We start from the raw sequence: 14,046 nt of genomic DNA, 5'->3' as shown, positions 1-14,046 counted from the left end.
AAATGCCACCTAGAAAACCACCACACTTCCAGGATTTTAAGAGGAATTTTAGCCTCCTCTGACTTCAAGACAATGTTATTAAAATGAGAGTAATAACGTGTGTGTTATGTTGCTTCTGTCATGTCAGACTCTTTGTGATTCCATGGACTGTAGCCCACCAGGCTCCTCTGTCCATGAGATTCTCCAGGCAAGAATACTGGAGCGCCATTCCTCCTCCAGGGGATCTTCCCAGCCCAGGGATCAAACCCACATCTCGTATGTCTCCTGCACTGGCAGATGAGTTCTTTACCACTAGGGCCACCTGGGAAGCAATGACAGACAGACAGCAATAAAGAATCACTTATTTAACACTTCCCTGGTAGCTCAGACAGTAAAGAATCTGCCTGCCAATGCAGAAGACCCCAGTACAATCCCTGGTTTGGGAAGATCCACTGGAGGAGGAAAAGGCAACCCATTCCAGTATTCTTGTCTGAGGAATACCATGGACAGAAGAGCCAGGAGGGCTACAGTCCATGGGGTCGCCAAGAGTCAGACATGACTGAGAGACCAACACTTTCACTTTCCACTTTATTGAATGCTTAACACTTATAATCCACTATTTTTATTAAATGCTACACCTCATTTAATTCTCACAGAAACCTTGGAAGAAAGGAGAAATGATCCAGTTTCCTAGAGGCAGCTGAAGAAGTATTTTTGAAGTATTCAAAAATACTCAACTTTCTGACACTAAAACTTACATGTCCTACAGAACTTACCTGAGGTCATCACTTCAACTTTTCAAACCGGTAGCTCTTGGTCCGTTTCCTGAAGTTTATCACCCCCTTTCTGGCACCACTTGGCTTTCTACCCATAAGGAACCCTCACAGATAGCTGGTCTTAACCCTGGCTACATAATAAATCATGTGGGAAGCTTTAAAATATTCCAATGTTCAAGCCACATCCCAGACCAAATTCCATGGGGTGAGACCCAGGAACTGATACTAGAGTCAGCAATTTGATTGGGCAATCAAGGTTAAGAACTACTCACATGTACCTTTATAAAGAGGGGATACTGGTAGGTTGAGATGGGTATTCCAGAGAATACCCATATAGAGAAAAGAGCAGTGCAAATCTTTGTTCATCTCTAAAGCACGCACTACCCAGTGGGTTTCAGATTGCTCTCTGAACTAGAAGCATCAGCAACACCTGGCGGCTTGTTATAAAGGGAAATTTGTGGATCCACCCCAGTCCAACAGAATCAGAAGCTCTGGGAGTGGGACCCAGCAATGCATCTGTTTAACAAGCCCTCCAGATGATCCTGGAGCATGCTGAAGTTTGAGAAGTGCTTTTCTCAAATGTCAAAATCACTTCTTTATTCATTCATAGAAAATGATTATCCTCAAAGGAAAGCCATCAGACTCAAATGCTGTGAAACACTTCTTACCCTCTTTTTTAGAAATAACATTACCTCCATCTTTTTTCCTATGTCCTTTGCTCCCAACTAGTCCCTTGCATTCTACTGACTTGCCACCAACTTTGAAAGGGAGAAATCAATTATTTTAAAGATTGCCAGTGATTGATCTGACAGCTGCCTTCCCACAGTTTTATTTACTTTTGTCTCATTGTAAGTGCCGTGTTCTTAAAATTCTTTTCTCCTTTAGGGTCTAGGACCTGTATTCTTAACTCCTGGAATTTTCTAGGATATTTCCTTTTGTGTGCACATGATTTAAAATTAAGTAATATAGTACATGATAAAAAATTCAACACTCTTATTCCCTAGAGACATACTGAATATTTCTCTTTTCAATTCTAGAGATATAAGCTAAATAATATACTTTATAAGACTACTTTGAACTTTATCATCTTGATCACATCTATAGACTACTCAGTCACATCTATAGACTACTTATTCCAACAGATGAAAATTTAGCTTGCCAAAATCTTACACTTACCTTTTATATTTTTAAGTTCTACTTGTTTCCTGTGTTTCTTTATATGTGTTAAATACTTAAATCTTTGTAGTTTTAACAATTTCCAACAATCTTATTTCAACTCCAAAGATTTAACTCTCATATTTTCCTATGAATACATCTCAAACTGTCATGCTACTAATATTTCATGCATTATGATGTTTCATTCTGTGGGTTTTATTATGACTTACGTAAATGTTATTCATATTGAGCCGACTACTGTTGTATGTTTACATTTCTCTCCCCCTTTCTTTGGTACAAGTTTATTGTCCTCAAGGTTAATAATAAATCTCATTTTGTTTAATTTTTTACATATTATAATAATTCAGCCCCAAACTTTCCACCTGACCTTAAACCTCCAATGCAGTTAAATATACAAGGTAATCCATCTGTCCCTCTTTTTTCCCTCTTTAATTCAGAGGAATCTCTCTTAGAGTCTTCTGGTCCCCCTGCTTCAATTTGGATAAACTGTTCTCTCTGCCTGCTGCATAGCTGTCCTAGGACTTCACTGTTCCTCAGCTTTAGATCCCCTGGCTTCCCTCTCTCTTACTTTCTTCTTTTGTTGGAGTATATCCTAATTTTCTCAGGGAGCAGAAGAGAGTCAGAAGTCAGGGGGATTAATAAGCGTGTGTCTGGGAGGTCCTTGAGGGCATCTTCCAGAACACATACAAACAAAAACTGATGTAAAAGGGCCCAACTGCTGGTTAGGAGAGACATGCCATGCTCAAGATAATATAGAGAAAACAGTGACTTCTCTTGGGAGCCCTAGACTGAAAATGAAACAGAAAAAATAAGACACAGGATTAATTCAGGAGATCCAGCGTCCAACATCGAGGAACTGAAAAAAGAGAAACAGAAAGAGAGAAAAAACAAGAAATGAAGTAAATTTAACTTAAGGTCCATTAATAAGTGAACAAGTTAAATAAAAGAAGAAAAATACCTGTACACTACATTCTAAAGCTTTCAAAGAGAAAAGCATAAGCTATTAGGTTGGCCAAGAAATTCCTTCTCCTGCTGTCCATCGTTGTTACTGATTCCAAGTCTTATTCTCTGTGTTTGTCTCTACTGTTTCATTTATTCAGCCAATACCTATGAAGTATGTGTCAGGCAGTGGGAATGTCAACCCCAAGAAGTTGTGGATGGCCATGTTTATCCCATTTCCAGCACTGAAGTCTTCCCAAGCTTTGGTAGCACACTTCCTCTGTCTGCTGGATATCTCTACCTTGAGTGCCTCCAAACACAACGTTCTCTTCTCTCCCAACATACCCTTCCTGTATTTCCTAGTTTAGTTACTGCTGCCTTAATCCACATTCTATACGCTAAAAGGTCTGGATCCAGAGAAAGCCCCACAGGCTCCTGTAGTGACAAAAATCCCTGATACACTCATTTTATCCTCTGTGTTCTCAAAGAAAGAGGTAAAAACAAAAATTTGTATAAGAGTCTGGGTTATCTGGCTTTGTCCAAAAAAGGTTGGATGGTAATTCATAGACAAAAGTGCTAAACCAGGCAAACTTTCAAAACCAGGCAAATCCAGGCAAACTCTACCTCCAAATATAGTTGAGAATATTTAAAATGATCCCTACATCCAAATCAATTCCCACTGACCAATTTTTATTTGACAATAAGATACCATCAGACTTCAAGGGCAGGAATAGCTGCTTCTTTACTATACCTAGCACTAGCAATTTAAACTACAGGAAGAAGCTTCCAGAAGTGTTGGTGGTCTCCTCCACTCTCTTCCCCTTCTCCACCCCGTGGTCTGCTGACCCAGATCTAATCTTCCCTGTGCCATCAGCAGTTGCTGATCGCTTTGCATGTGCACCAACAAGAAGTATTTTCCACAACATCAGACACAATTATCTGACCTTCCTACTGCTCTGCCACTGGGCTGGCTCACCTGATCATGAAAATAATCACCTACTGACAAGTCAGCTGTGATAATGTATTGCTGGTACCACTCCATGCACAGTGTTTCAATTAAAGTGAATACGACTATGCAACTGAAAGGCGTCTGACACAAGATGTAAGAATTTCCCGAGTTCTGTCTCTAAAGCTTTTAGCAGCACGTATGCCCCATACCCACACACATACACATACAGAGTTGAGTAGATCACAACCGTCAAAATCCCAAAGGATTCTATTACGTTTTTAACAGCACCTGTTAGACAAATAACACCACCATCTAATGTAATTAACGCAAGAGAACGCTTTGAAACCAAAAGTCATTTTCTTAAAATGCAGAAATAGGAAAAATAAGGAATCCCTTCAGAAGTATGTTAATAGTGGCAATTTGGCTGAATGGAGCATTAAATTCTGCACAGGGAGACCATGTGCTCATCTCCACTTAAGGAACTTTACATGGTGAATGTCATACTTTCACATTGTGCCTTCCCGTTTCTTTGTGAAGAAGATGGAAGTGAATAAATTACGCTGGAAAATAACAACGTCAATAATACTAGATTCCACTAAGGGAAACACTTTCCCCACTCCCTCCTCCCACCCCAACCCCCTCCTGTACATAGTTATCCTTTGAAACAACTTCCTGGTAAAATCCTGTATAACTAATGGGCCACAGCTCTGTGATTGAAGAGTTGCACTTGCATGGCCTCTAGGGGTCAGCATAACTCGAAGGAAAGGCAAGAGCTGGAAACAAGAAAAAGCCAGGATTTGCAGGCTCTGAGGAAGACTGAGGGGTGGAAGGTGAAATGACAGGTAACCCCTGAGGATGAGGACATGAGGAAGCCGTCTCTGGGACTCTACACCCAGTCCACTCAGTTTCCATTTGTGTTCAACAGAAACTTGGGGACCCAGATCATTGAATAATACGTTGCCTATCACATAAACTCCCTGGAAACCCCTGGCAGTCTTTTACAACTCCCTTCCATGTGTTGAAAGCCACCGACTTTGGTTAAATGTCTGTTTTGGCACTTTTGACTTAGACCTCTGAGATGGTGAGACTTAAGCACCATAAATTGTTCCTCCCCAAAGTAATGGTTTTTCAATTCGAACTTATTAAAGACTAGAATGATTAGAGGGGCTGGCTAGCCCTTTCTCTGAGATACTAAATGGTGAGTTTTATTCTTTTTACCTATAGACCATTTAATATTACCCCTGCAGAAGGATGGTGTTTATAATCATAGATTCTGGGGGGAGCTCGGTAATGAAACTGGCTGCCAGTCGCTGCTCTAGCTCAGTGCATGACATCAATCTCAGAGATACTCGGAGTGCTGAAAGAGAAGGAGGGGTGACTAAGAGCACACCTTGTTTCTACTTCCTGGTATATTTCCCTGTGCCTCTGGAGAATACTCTTGGGGACCACAGCTGAAATATGATTGTCTGCCTTAGTTGATGACTACTATGTAGTATTTAGCAGTGCTGGCAATCATTTATGCTACAGGAAAAAAGCACTGTTACTTTTCCTGTCCTTTAAAGGACTGGAAGAAAACAGCGCTTGGACAGTTCAGACGCAGTTTTGGGGTATAAGAAAAGAAATAATTTCCTATTCCATGCAAACTCTGATTTACAAAAGAACACCAGAAGCTAAAAGCCTTGTTGATTTATCATGTGAAGCAAAGAGTAATTTTTCTCCCCTTGTTATGCTTTCATATAATCATGCTCACTGCCTGTATGGGTGGCATTAAAGAATTTCTGAATAAAAATAATAATTTCTTGCTTTCAACCTTCATAATTCACATCAGCAAGCACCCTGCTGGGTGGTGATGCCTCCTGCCAGTGGCGCTCAATCGTTTTTGCTCGCCACTTATCTGCCTCTCCCAGCTGCGAGTTCCATTGATCGCAATACCTGCAGGATAATGCGCCCGTAGGCGTTCTTCAGCAGATTAACCACGTCTGCGTGAGACAGCCCATCCAAAGGTTGCCCATTAATGCTGACAATCCGATCTCCAACCTGGAAGTACAAAAGTGGGAGAAAAATCACTATCATTAAGAAAAATTAAATTTGAGAAGAATGCTTAAAATTCTTTGTAAGTCATATTTCCCATTTGTGGCTATTGTGAAGATTCTGTGTTTCTACTGTGTATGCATGCTCCAGAAGCATGAGGAATTTTTATGGCTTTCACCCAAATACAGACCAATCAGAGAAACAAGAAGGGGGTCAGATTTGATTATTAAAAGGCCCGGCAGGCCACTTTTGTACCGGGGCAATGGTGGTGTTGCATACATCCATTTGCTACTAATAGTGGGATGCACAAATTACCTGTTCAATGAAGCTCTAATGAGGAAGCCAAATATTTTCTGCTTTATTTTTTTCCACCTAAATTAAGATTAAGGTGTGATGGGGGAAAAAAATCATAAGAATGTTGATGCTTTCGGTGGAAGGAAGATTCTAAGGTCAAATCTTTCTCAGGTGAAAATCAATTTCAGGTGGCACGTGGTGCTAAAAATGATATGGGAAGCTTTGCAAATGAGCTGCAATTTCATCTTTCACTGAGAAGCTTTGATATAAACTATATTTTTATATGCTTAGGGTCATAATGAATTTCAGGTACAAACTGTCGCCAATGCATTTTGCCCACAGTGTGGGTCTCTGATGGCTGCTGGAATTCCAGTTTAAACCACTGCCCACCAATGCCCCTGGCAACCACGTCCTGTCCCACCCCACCCCATCACATGGTGTGAGAACTTCCCCACCCGCTCTGTTTACTTTAAGCTTCTGTGTCCGTGCAGCCACACCACTGGCCTGAATCATGGCAATAAATATTGGGATATCTCCTAAGGGACTTCCTTTTCCTCCAGCAATGCTGATTCCGAGGGCATCACTGGGCTCCTAAAAAAGAGAAGAAAAACAATGCTTATATGTTTAACGAAGAGTCACAACCTGATGGTCCCCAGAGAGTTGCTGAACAAAATTCCTCTGTGACACAGGAGGTCAAGTGAGCATAGGAATTAACTTCAGTGCTTTTGAAGTCAGAAAGACCAGTGTTTCAGCTCTTCATTAACTGAAGTACTTAATTAGCTGGGACAGGGGGATGGGAGGTGGTGTCCTAGGAAGTTCCTTAACCTCTTAGAGCTTCCATCTCTTCATAAAGTGGGAAGAAAACCACCTACCTCACAGTGTTGATCTGAAGATTAAATGAGGTGATATAGTACAGTCCTGGACCACAGAAAAAGCTCAGTAAAATGCAACAGTAGGAGTAAAAAATTTAAAAAAAAAGAAAGAAAGAAAAAAGCAAACCCTATGCTACCGCTGTTCAGTGGCCAATTTCGATGCAGACTTGGCAAGTGTGTCCTCATATGGTGTTTATGATTAAATTACCGCACATATCATGCTCTTCTGGGTGTGAACAAACACACTTGGCTCTGAAGGAGCTGCAGGACCGAGTTAGAACAAAGGATCTTCAAGGACGCCCACTGCAGTGACTACAGAGTTTGGAGAGAGAAGCAACACGTGGCTGAAAATGTTCCCTAAGATCATTAGGTGAGACTGTTTGGCTCATTCTGACTCTGCTAAAGAGACCCTGGCCTTTGTCCAGGTTTCTCTTACATGTATATCACAGGGTTAATATTTTAAAAATCACTAAAAGAACAAATGGTAAGTTCCAGTTTCAACGTGGTGGCATACATACCCTATGGCATCTCGCTCCTACTGATTAAAATGAAGACCTCTTGCCAAAACTTAGAGAACAACTACCTGAGGCTTCTGAAAAGTAAAGAAACTCAAATTGTGGTGGAGAGCTAAAATTTGGAGAAACAATAGCAGAGGGTACATTTTCCAGTTGTTTTCCATACAGCTTTGACCTGAAGTCAAGGGGCTATAAAATTGGCTGTTGTTGTATTCAATTACTCAGTCGTGTCCAACTCTTTGCAGCCCCATGGACTGCAGTCTGCCAGGCTTATCTGTCCGTGGAATTTTCCAGACAAGAATACTGGAGTGGGTTGCCACTTCCTCCTCCAGGGGATCTTCCCAATCCCGGGATCGAACCCGAGTCTCCTGTGTCTCCTGCATTGGCAGGTGGGTTCTTTACCTCTAGTGCCACCTGGGAAGCCCCCATAAAGTTGGTGCAAATTGTTAAAACTTTGAGGTTAACTCATCTTTCTGGTCAGGGGAAAGAGGAAAAGGAGACCTGGTGGCTGGAGAATGAAGGAAGAAAACTAGAGTAGAAAGAGTCAGAGAGAGGGATCCCGGGAACCCACAGAATTCTGAAGCTCAACTCTAAGCCACACTCGTGAGGGACAGCCCCACACTCAGGAACTGAACTGAGATTTGAACCACCACTCATACCATAACTTGCAATATGAGCCTAACTGGGTGGATACTGCTAAAACATAAACAACATTCTTCAGGGTCTATATAGCATAACATTTAGCAGGGTTGGAAAAACCCCGTTACTTGACATGCAAAGAACCAGGGAAATGTGACAAATTTTCTTAAGTTCTTTCAAATATGTAGGACAGTTTAAAGCCAAGATGATACCATTGTCTGGCAGGGCTCTCAAATTATGCAGCCCATGTTAAGATATGATAACAAGGACATACATGTTAGGGGAGTGGTTTGGGAAAAAGGACCTACAGGGTTGCAAGGCTTCTGTAGTTTTACCTGATCACTTAAAAATATACATAGGTCAGTGTGCTTCAATTTTACCTCGGTAAAGTTGGAAAAAGGAAAAAGAACAGAATGACCAAAAAACCATACAAGAAAAAACTTCAACGCCCTGTTTTCCAAAGTTTGTGCCCAGCTTCTATATGCATCTGAATGCATCAATAGTAAAGCCCTACATGCAAATGGCAAGATGCGTTTCATTATAAAGTTTCTGCTCTGACTATATGTAGAAAAACAGGGTGGGTAGGAACTGGCCTTTTTATAAAAGCCTGTAAAAACAAGCAGCTGAAATGACTAAGAAAACAGAAAATGATATGCTATAAATCTTGGAATGAGAAATTTATGGAATAATTTGGTTATGTTCAAATTCATTATGATGTTTCTTTAATTTATCCATAATTATGCACATATTGGTACCTTTTAACTTCCCCATCCAAGGAACATTTGAGTTGCCACTCTGGTGGAAAGATACTTGGAATAATCAGGCAGATTTAGTCAAAGTTGCAGCCAATGACAAAGGATTCCACTTCCTGGACATTCATGATGAACTAGGTACTCTGCTAAGTACATTGTGTGCATGACCTCATTAATCCAAACAACAAGATTTACCTTGTGAGGTGTCAGAAGCCCAATCTACAGATGAGCAAACTGAGCTTAAGTAACTCGCCACAGGTCATAGAGCTAATAAATGGTAAAGTGTCTTTAAACATAAGTCTAATTGAGTCCAGAGAACCCAGTTAAGCTGGATATCACTTTACTACAGCTGAACTATGAATACAACAAAGTCATAATTTTTTTCATTACTTCTTGAATCCCAAATTTAATAATAAACATGAGCAAAATAAAAGTGCTTTCTAACACTCTGCATATCACACAGGAGTCTGAAAATTAGGACTTGATGACTTTATGAACTGAAACGCATTCTACACAGTCTTCTCCGGAGAGCAATTTAGCATTATGTATACAAGCCTTTGAAAAACAAGTGTGGATTTTGACCCAACAATTTCATTTCTAAGAAATAATCCTAAAGAAAACACCCATGATATGAGCCAAACAGAAAATACAAAGGTATCTTTTGCTATAAAAGATAGCAAAAGTTGAGAAATATGCTACTTGTTTAATAAGAGGACATTGGCTAAGAAAAATTACAGCACATTTATATGATGGAATACTATGTTAACTGACAAAAATCATGCCATATGCTGTCAAAAAATACTGACTTGCATGACTAAGAGTCCATGCTGTAAAGTAAAAAAGGCAAGCTACAACAGTACGTCTAATTGATACCATTTTTTTTGTTTGTTTTTATAAAACTTAAACATGGTACACAAAATGAAGTGGATGGGATGCACCAAAAAATTCACAGTGGTCATGAACGTGCTTTGCTTTATTTTTCTAAGTATGTCTGTGTTATACAGACCATTTATTTACTTCAGTAACTTAAAAGAGCACACTAATAATCCAATACATTGCATTGAGGGGAAGATGTACATATTATGCAAATCTAAAACAAATCAGAAAAAAATAAAAAAAATCAATGACTTACCCTGATTATCTCAACAGTCCTTGGTCCCACATCTGTGCCTATAAAAAAGCAACAAATTAACTTTTTGAAAGTAAGAGATAACATATCTAGGATATAATATTGTCCCATGAAAATGGCATCATTTTCTCGGTCTTTAAGGAGAGAATACTGAGGCAAGAAGGCATTGTACCCTTTCTCAAAATTCTAACTGGCGACCATCTATCAGGGGTTATGTCCTCTATTTTTAGCAAGTCCTTCTGTTTGAGATAGATGTGGCCATAATCATTTGGTCTGACAAAAGCAGATGGACTATAGCAGCAGTTGCTTGGAATATGGTGAGTAAATGGCTTGGAGGGTGAGCCATTTGTGTCTCACAGCACATTTTTCTGCCTTAATCAAAGATAACTTTACCCAAGGAAAGACTTAAAACCCCCCTTCCCTGGGCCACCCATGATGGGATACACACTCTGACCTTCCTTGAGTGACCCATAATTTTTAAATTTTCTCTTTGGAAATGGTTTTCCTTTATGAAGTACTTTAGATTTCTGCTTTTCTTCTTTTCATGTGTAAAGTTAAGGCACATTTCAAACACAGATCTCTATGGCTTTCCTTCCTTTAGAACAGGGCTTTCAGAAACTTTGGGGCTCATGTGGCCGTGTTCAAAGGTTTAAAAACATTTTTGCTATACACCTGAAACTAACACAACATTGTAAATCAACTATACTCCAGTAAATTTTTTTTTAAAAAAGATTGGGTAACAGGATGGTTTTGCTGATGGTGTGTCTGAAGTAATACCTGAATTTTGGGGGGAAGGATCTGAAGCTCGTTTTGTGCCAACCAGGTTTTGCAGGCTGGTGATGACAGGAGCCAGGGAAGGATGGAAACTGCTGTGTGTGCTATGCTGACTCCCCTGAAAAGGAAACCCAGTGGTCAGTTTTAGAAATTCATACTTAATATTACTGTTTTACCTACTGAAGTAACCATAACCATGTAATAGAAAATTCTGTGGAGGCTAAAAAAGAGAACAAAAAGGAAAACTCACACTCCCTCTATCATCACCCTGCTGCTAAGTCACTTCAGTCGTGTCCGACTCTGCAACCCCATAGACGGCAGCCCACCAGGCTCCCCCGTCCCTGGGATTCTCCAGGCAAGAACACTGGAGTGGGTTGCCATTTCCATCACCCTAAATAACCCCACTGGAGAAGGCAATGGCACCCCACTCCAGTACTCTTGCCTGGAGAATCCCATGGACAGAGGAGCCTGGAGGGCTGCAGTCCATGGGGTCGCTGAGGGTCGGACACGACTGAGCGACTTCACTTTCACTTTTCACTTTCCTGCATTGGAGAAGGAAATGGCAACCCACTCCAGTGTTCTTGCCTGGAGAATCCCAGGGATGGGGGAGCCTGGTGGGCTGCCATCTATGGGGTCGCACAGAGTCGGACACGACTGAAGCGACTTAGCAGCAGCAGCAGCAAATAACCCCATTTACCATTTGCTCCACTACATTCTCCATTCTATGTGCTTTTATACGTGGTTTCAATCATCAAGGTAGAAAGCATGCAGTAATTTCAGCTCTTTGTGTGCCACATGAAATCAGAAACATTTTCCTAGTGTGTTACACAGTGTTTACATATGATCAGTTAATGACACTAAGTGTCATTGGGGGGTGCATTTAACATGTATTTTCTTATTACTCAAATACATGAGCTATTTTGGTAAAACAGGCTCTGGGAATTGGTGATGGACAGGGAAGCCTGGTGTGGTGCAGTCCATGGAGTCATAAAGAGTCAGACATGACTGAGCAACTGAACTGAAAATCTAGATCAACAGGAACTTGATTATATAGAATGCTCAACTGTAAGAAAAAGCAGCAAATATCAAGGGAATATGTTATTTTAGGAATATTAAAAAATTTTTTTTCTCAAAGATTTTCCTAGAGTTGGTAATAATTCAGCTCAATCTGCTATCCCTCCATTGTGCCAAGTCACTTCAGTCGTGTCTGACTCTTTGTGACCCTGTGGACCATAGCCCATCAGGCTCCACTGTCCATGGATTCTCCAGGAAAGAATACTGGAGTGGGTTGCCACTTCCTCCTCCAGGGGATCTTCCTGATCCAGGAATCGAACCCAAGTCTCTTATGTCTCCAGCACTGGCAGGCAGATTCTTTACTACTAGTGCCCCCCTCATTACTGTCCTTTTAAATAAATCTAATGTTTATTTAAATAAATTTAGATAATCTATAGCCATGTTTGGCTGGGGCTATTTAATGAAAATCATATGCACAGTGAAGGATCTTCCCAATGCACACAACAATGACATCAATAATGAATAAAGAACTTTTTTCTATCAAATTCTCAAGGTTATGCCTTAATTGCCTCAAAATTTTAAAGTAAATGTAAGACTACAATTATCACCTGACAAATTATAATGTGATCCATTTCCTTAGTATGATGCAAGTTGCTTAATATTTTAATGTTCCTTAAATATGAAAAATTTAAAATTTATAGAAAAGTTGAATGATACAGTAGACATACCACCTAGATTCCAAAATTAATATTTTACTATATTTTCTTTGTTAGGGGAAATGTTTGGGAATAGCTTCCTCTTTTTCTCCATCTGGGTCATGGGCTGGTCTTCAGTTCATGAAGATGCAGGACACGTCCTTTTCACAGCCTGCTACTGGCCTCCTTCCCATTAGCTACCTATCAGTACAGATGCATTTCATGTGGGTCTTACTTTTAAGGATAAAGTAAGGATAAAATAAATAAATAAATAAAGCAAGGATAGAATATATTTGCTGTTTTTCTTAACATTGAATTAAACTTCTATCCTCTGAAATGAAAATTCTGTGTAAAGAGGTTAGAGAAAAGTATCTGATACTTCATCACAGGTTTCCAAAATATGACAGCTCACGTTTACCTACCGGATAAACTGTAATGGTGGGCTTTTGACATTTAATGGTAGAATCTCTAAATTTGTTATCTTTGTATTCACCTGAGTATGAACTTTATTAATCTCCTGGATGCATGTATACAATCTTCAAGGACAGAAATCCCGTTCTCCCCACCACCCCACCTGTCAGTTCAAACTCTTTTTAAAACAACAGAGCTCCTTGTACCCCTTTGTGCTTCTGCCTACACTACATTCTCTGCCTGGGAGGCCTTCTCGTTCTCTTCAGTTTATCAAACTCCTTTTCTTCTGTGTCACTTTCATGTACTCTATAGGAAGAAAAATTTCATCTCCAGTGTTGTCTATTCTACATTGTAACCCCTATGTACAAAGGGGCTTTGATGAAATCACTTAAGTTGACTATTCCATTAAGGAAGAAGCCAAGACAACTAGTAGCTTCCCCAATGGCTCAACTAGTAAAGAATTTGCCTGCAATGCAGGAGATGAAGGAGACATCGTTCAACTCCTAGGTTGGGAAGATCCCCTGGAGGAGGAAATGGCAACCCACTCTAGTATTCTTGCCTGGAGTATCCCATGGACAGAGGCACCTGGTGGGCTACAGTCCATGGGGTTGCAAAGAGTTGGACACAACAGAGCGATTGAGCCCACACCCCCAAGACAACTATTTTGAATCTTAAGTTCCCACTTTTGATACAAGTCTGATCCGAATTTTCACCATTTATTGGTGTCTAGAATCCTACTGCACCACTCACTGTCTTTTAATACACATGATATTTGCTGCCCATTACATAAGCCAGAAATGCAAATACAACAACAAAAAGCCCAAAAAACTTAACGATGTTTACTCGGTTTGCTTGCCCTAAAAATTACCTAAGACGAGCCAACTAACTTGTGATTCTATTTGAACAATGGTATTTTTCTTCACTCATTTCCTAATATAAATGAGGCAAAAGGGGCAGCTAATAGGATTCCAGAAGCACCTGTGGGCTAACCATAAAACCAGAATGCCTTCCAAACAAAGGCCTTGGAGAGGTTTTAAGTCTAAGGAAATCAGGAAGGAGACCAAAAGTCATCATGCTTTTAACCTCAAAACAAAGGCCCAT

The 14,046-nt window shown here is 40.3% G+C and overlaps 1 protein-coding gene across 9 annotated transcripts in view; it reads right to left on the bottom strand.

Moving 5' to 3' along the window:
• Positions 1-14,046, bottom strand: part of PATJ (PATJ crumbs cell polarity complex component) — a 389,086-nt gene that overhangs the window by 31,833 nt on the left and 343,207 nt on the right. For all 9 annotated transcript variants that reach the window (XM_086394286.1, XM_086394288.1, XM_086394293.1 and 6 more), the window contains 4 exons: positions 10,829-10,943; positions 10,055-10,092; positions 6,613-6,735; positions 5,752-5,856 (listed from right to left, as the gene is read on the bottom strand). In XM_086394286.1, the coding sequence (XP_086250412.1) occupies positions 5,752-5,856; positions 6,613-6,735; positions 10,055-10,092; positions 10,829-10,943 (381 nt within the window). The remainder of the gene's footprint in view (positions 1-5,751; positions 5,857-6,612; positions 6,736-10,054; positions 10,093-10,828; positions 10,944-14,046) is intronic.

This window comes from Bos grunniens, chromosome 3, assembly GCF_055505025.1.
Source record: "Bos grunniens cultivar Pamir isolate PY7600 chromosome 3, Bosgru_T2T1.0, whole genome shotgun sequence".
NCBI classification, from domain to species: Eukaryota; Metazoa; Chordata; class Mammalia; order Artiodactyla; family Bovidae; genus Bos; species Bos grunniens.
This window is presented reverse-complemented; position numbering and strand designations above follow the sequence as displayed.